This window comes from Terrapene carolina, unplaced genomic scaffold (genome assembly GCF_002925995.2).
Source record: "Terrapene carolina triunguis isolate 2854851 unplaced genomic scaffold, T_m_triunguis-2.0 Scaffold23, whole genome shotgun sequence".
NCBI classification, from domain to species: domain Eukaryota; kingdom Metazoa; phylum Chordata; order Testudines; family Emydidae; genus Terrapene; species Terrapene triunguis.
In genome coordinates, this window is record NW_020664374.1 from 18655991 (window position 1) to 18662175 (window position 6185).

General features: G+C 39.9%; 1 protein-coding gene across 1 annotated transcript in view; it reads right to left on the minus strand.

The window, feature by feature from the left end:
• LOC112108237 (phosphorylase b kinase regulatory subunit alpha, liver isoform) overlaps positions 1 to 6185 on the minus strand; it is a 66336-nt gene that overhangs the window by 57451 nt on the left and 2700 nt on the right. The window contains exon 2 of the mRNA XM_026649340.1: positions 5249 to 5503. Coding sequence (XP_026505125.1) covers positions 5249 to 5326 — 78 coding nt within the window. The 5' untranslated portion in view covers positions 5327 to 5503. The remainder of the gene's footprint in view (positions 1 to 5248; positions 5504 to 6185) is intronic.

Below are 6185 nucleotides of genomic sequence, written 5' to 3' on the forward strand. Positions count from 1 at the left end.
CATCGAGTCAGCCCCCTGCCTTCACTAGCAGGACCAAGTACTGATTTTGCCCCAGATACCTAAGTGGCCCCCTCAAGGATTGAACTCACAACCCTGGGTTTAGCAGGCCAATGCTCAAACCACTGAGCTATCCCTCCCCCAAATGATGATGTAAGAAACACAGGGCCACACAAGACTTCATACTCTTACCTGCACTTAGACAATGGACACTCAAAAATTCACAGTGGCATACAACCTTGATCTACCCACCAGACTGCCAAAACTTGAGGTAAAGGAGAATCTCCTTTGACTGCTAGTAGCATAGAGGCTATGACATACAGCTGAGTGGTTCTCATCCCATCCAAGAGCATATGATTCACCTACTGACCTAGCAATATTGAGAACAAATAAAAAGAGAAGGTCCCCAGCTCAAAGAACTTATCATGTATTTAGTGCCTGACCCTGCACCACTGATGTCTGTGGTGCAGAACCAAGCCCTAGTGAGAGCAACAAACAGGGGTTGAGACTGGTGTGCAGAAGGACAAGGGTTACAAATAACAGAATCAGACACTGACTCATTATTGGCATATGCTGGTTCAGTTAAATGTTTATATAACCTTATTTTCTGGGAAGAGGTAGTTTTGTGGGGGAGGAAACATCGCCTGTCTTCTCGTAGGCTTTTTAGGAATTATTTGAATGAAGACACGGGTGGCAGCCAGGTAAACATTACTGGTATAATCAGTATTTTCATTTATTATTAGAATAAAGTTGTATTCAGTGGCCTAAATCAGGGATCAGTGCCACACAGCATACTCACATAGACTGTATAAACATCTACATTGTGGAGACGGTCTCTGTCCCAAAGAGTTTATAGTTCAAATAATAGAGATTGGATGAGTGCTGAATAATCTCTCTGATGCTATTTGGAATATTCCATTCATAAAGCTGTCACTTAAATGCCTAAACAGGGATTAACTGCTCAAAACATTTCCAAATTGGAAAAAAAACAAGAGCAGAACAGAAAAAAAAATACGATTCAGCAGAAGCCACTTGCAGTCTAAGTTAATTAGAATAGGGAGAAGGGTGAGCCTCAAAGGCAAATCTCATATTTCTAGCTATTTTGCACAGTCTTTTTTTGTTCATCCCTCACTTGCAGTACAAAGAAAGTCTATGTGGCTGTAATTCTAGCACTGCAGAGATTGCACAGCAAGCCCCCTAGCAGCTACATTCTGGGCCTGGTACCAGTTGTGCAATGGAAAATTCTAAACGGCACTAAGATTGTTCCTCCAAAAATGTCAATGTTCACACAAGACACTGGGAGACCCATCAACTACCAGGGACCTGCCTGCTTTCAAAGTTTTAAAAGGTGCCATGTTAAGAAAACATACAAGATCTAGATCAGTGCTTCTCAAAGTCGGGCCGCCGCTCGTTCAGGGAAAGCCCCTGGCGGTCCGGGCCAGTTTTGTTTACCTGCCACGACCGCAGGTTCGGCCGATCGCGGCTCCCACTGGCCGCAGTTCGCTGCTCCAGGCCAATGGGAGCTGCGGGAAGCGGCACGGGCCGAGGGATGTGCTGGCCGCCCGTCCCGCAGCCCCCCTGAACAAGCGGCGGACCAGCTTTGAGAAGCACTGGTCTAGAGGTAATCCCTTCTCCCCCTCTACATTAGAATCAGAGGGACTTAACCTAGACACTCTGGACTTGATCGAAAAGTGAAGTCCACTCTGGACTTTAATGGACATTGGATCAGGCCTTTTGTGAAACATCATAAACAAAGGTAATTCTGTAGCATTATGGTACCATCAATTCACAGGAAGAAACATTAACTGACTAATATTTTTAAAAGTTTGCTTCATAAAATGCTTACTCTTAAAAATTAGGATTTTTTTTTCAGCTACTCCCTGCTAGTATACAAAGAGTCCACCCCTGCAAGATACTGAGTGTGAACTATGAGGTACTGGGTATGCTCAACTCCCATGGATATCAAAAGAATGCCAGGGCACCGTGTAACATTAGGCCCACCATGTGATTATAAAATTTAATTTAGTTTGTAGGATGGGGGCCTCCCAATGAGATCTGCCTGAGCAAATCCATGTGCCAAGGTACCCCACTGAAGTCAATGGGATTCTGCAAGGACAGAAGGCTCTGTTGCAGAGATCTGATTGCCAGACTGAGGCCTTAAATTGTTACTTAATTGTGTGTGCTGTGTCTCTTTCTATTTAATATATTTGCATTTCATTACATCTATTTGTCCGGAAACAAGAAACAAGAATCTACTAAAAAAAGATCAGATTCCGATATCACTGTCACTGGTGTAAAAATGGAGTAATTTCATTTACTACACTGGAGCGACTACAGAATTAAATTGGGATAACTGAGATCAGAGTTGCACTCAGAGCATATTTTAGTGAACACATTGGCTTATATAACCTCTGCTTTGATCTAGCAGAGCACTGATATTAAAGTCAGACCTTCACGAAACTCCAGCTGGGTTTGACTGTATGAAGTTGAATGTAATGTATTTTTGTGACCACTAAATGTCAGCTGATAAAAAAATAAGATAGTCAGAAGTGGTTTCTATTTTAGCTACATATTCTTTTCTCCTTAAGTACCCCATGTAATACTTTTTTAAAAAAGAAAAACTTAAAAATTTGTCCATAAAATGGATATTGACATTGGATAAAACACAAAAAATGCAAAAAAACCCAACCTAAATCGATGAGTGAAATAAAATAGTTGAGTCATTATTCTTCTGTACATTGGGCTATAGAGGGTATAAATAATATAGTGTAATAATCTTTAAATAAAAATTGTTATAGAAATAAAATAACTGTGTCAGAAGAATAATGATATTGCACATGGAGGAGACATATTGAACATTTTCCCCACTGGATTTTCCTCATCATCAACTAATATATGATCATAGCTACACCTTCTCCATCATATTAATTCAAATTAAGGACTTAAATCTAATCTATCCACCTGCATTTCTAAAGCACCTATCACAGAGATGTCTATACACTGCGAGGGTCATATATGTTAGTAGAAAATAGAATGTTCACTATGGCACCAGTCCTGCAAGGAGCTCTGACTTCAATGTGGCTCCATGCAGACACAGGGGGTCCCCCTGTGCACACCTCTGGGCAGGATGACAGCCAGCATTTGGAATGTAGGCCTGGCTCAGAACACATATTTTCTAAATTAATTTTGCTTTTAAAAGAGATCTGTCTTTGTGTAATATGAACGTAAATAAAAACAAAACAACTACTACTACTACTACTACGATACTTGTTTTTCAAAATGCCTAGCATGCTAAATGCTTAGCACTGGATTTTTATCCTAGAAACTAATTCCTGAACATCATGTTTCTCAAAGAAAGCACTGAATCCCCTTAGGTAAGTGAACAATACTTTCTTTTTAAATGTACTGCTGTTATGAAAAGTGTACTTTTCAAGCCTGTAAAGAAATAATGGCACCCATTTTACTGTTCACGTGCGTACAAGCACTGCTTTGATAACAATTTTCCCTCTGATCAGATGATCAGTGTCTAAAGGGAAATTGGCTTTTCTTTTTAAAGATCAAACTCTTCTCAATATTGACCGTTCCATAGAAAAGAAAGAGTTCTTCACTTATATTTTGCACAAAAAATGTAATGTGTGATTTGAAGATTATAGGTCAGCTAGTATAAATCAGAATAAAACCAATAATCTACCCCAGTATACACTAAATATATCATTCCTTTTTATTAGATTTCTGTTTTGCTTATAACAAATACTATCCAAACACAGTAATTCACAAATATACGAAATGGCAAAACTCCTATTGACTTCAGCGGGAGCAGGTTTGGGTCTGTAACACCCTCCTCCACTGCCTTGCAGCCTCTTTCAGTGCTTAGTAATAAGTATATTTGGAAACTGACTCATGGAAAAAATTCCTTGCTCTCATCTTTATATGCTGAACTATTTTAATTGAACCACACCATCTCAAGGACACTGTAACTTTTCTGCACCTTATGTCTGTTCTTAAGGATGAAAATGATGAGCTGAGCAAATGGAGAACACTATGGTAGGTGTTTATGCATGTCCATGAGCAAAAACATATCTAGTAGGTCACATTTTTTGCCTACCAGCCTTGACAGGGTCATTCTTTTACTATTTATGTATCCAAGCCACACAACAAGGGGTCAGAGTCTGATCTGAGTTACAGTACGATATAAATCTGAAGTCACTCCACTAAAGTTAACATAGTGATTGTAGATTTTCAGTGTAACTGAGAGGAGAATCAGTCCAAAGATTCTGGTATGAAGTGTATTGCAATAGACACGTACTAAACAAATTATGTTTGCTGGCAACTGAACCAGCTCTATTTCGGATTCAGTCTTACTTTCAGATAAATGAAAAGTCACCATTATGCCTACGTTCACCAGTTTCAAAAGATACTTGGGGAGATGAGAAGTCACCATTATGCCTACGTTCACCAGTTTCAAAAGATACACAACGATGCAAGCTCACATATCTGAGAGTGAAGGCAAGCCATTGAACATAAATGTTATTTTAACGTCATTGTTGGTGGTTAAGAACTCACTGGGTTTCCACATACAATGGACATGCTTTTTCACGTCTTGTATAATCAGCTACTAAGTATCCTTGTCGAGTTACAGTGACTAATTTTACTTGATGCCCACTCAAAACGAAAAGAAGCCACCATTTACTTTAGAGAGACAATATTTTTCTATGGTTATGAATGCTGCATGTCCAATATCCACATTATAGAATGAATACAGTACAGGATATTTATCTGTAGCACTGCCTCAGTGCACCTCTCTCTATTCTCTTCCTAAACTAATACTCCACTTACTTTGTACAATAAACTCCACCTCATACCATACCACATTATAAGAAATACTTCATAGCATAACTCTCCACAAACACTCTATTTCCTAGAATAACAGATTGTACAAACATACTCTGCTCCCTATTGCAACATGCTGAACCAACATACTCCACTCCATACAACAATGAGCTCCACACACATACTCCAAAAGCATGGGCTGCTCTTGGATCTGCCCCAAACCTGTACGGTCATGTCCGCTAAGCAATTAACCAGTCCGCTGAATTCATATCAGGAATCCCACAGAGCCGACTGAAAAAATGAGTAAGATTAAAAAAAAAACATTAATAAGAGAGAAAAAACTCCCTCAAAATAAAGGCCCAACAGGGTTGGTGAAGGAGTGTAAGGGTCCCACTCTTCTCTGCGCTGACTCTGCACTCACCTGGTGACATAAAATGGTCTGTTGAACCAGTCGGGCATAGCCATCCAAGCGGACTCCAGAGTTGCTTCTGCTTCTCATCTCCCCAAGACCTGGGATTTCTGTCTCTCTCTCTTTGTGTGTGTGTGTCTCCCTCCCACACTTCAGAGCTGCAGGAGGAGAAAGCGCGGCTGGGATCCTCTCTCTGAAGCAGCTCTTCTTCTTCCTGGTTCATTCATGCAGCAAGCTCTCCTGTGACACTTGCTAGCAACTGATGCCCTTGTTCCAAAATAAACAGAGCAGCTGTCAACAAAGCAGGGATTATAGAGAGGGTTTACCCCTTCATCTACATGCAAACCCTGGCCAGACTAACCTGGCCAGTAATCAATGTGCATACTGCACCATGGACATTATCTACATGCTTCTCACATAATCAGATGCCACAAATGATTGGTTTATTTTCTCGATGTTATGTTCATACCACTATGAAAGGTGGGGGGGGGGGGGGAATTCAGGCCAAGAACAGAGTGCACTATTTTAACACCTAACTTACATATTGCAATATATTACTTCTGTCATATATAATCCTAATTATCACAAGTCTACATGCTATCATTATGATCCATAAACAAGCAATATTACTCCAGTGTATAAGGAATATATATGACAGAAGTAATATATTTTATATCATTTTATAACACCTAAAATGCATGGGCTAGTTACTGCACCATATGAACTGTGTTTATATGGATACAATCATCCTTTGTATGCAATAACTGTAAGCAATTGTTTATAGTTTCTGTGCTGTAACCCTACCCATGGATAGGGATTCAGTCCAGCGGGTAATACAGCTCTTTAGTTCAATATCTAAGAAACATACAGGGACACACTGAACTGTAAAAACAACGAGGAGTCCTTGTGGCACCTTAGAGACTAACAAATTTATTTGGGCATAAGCTTT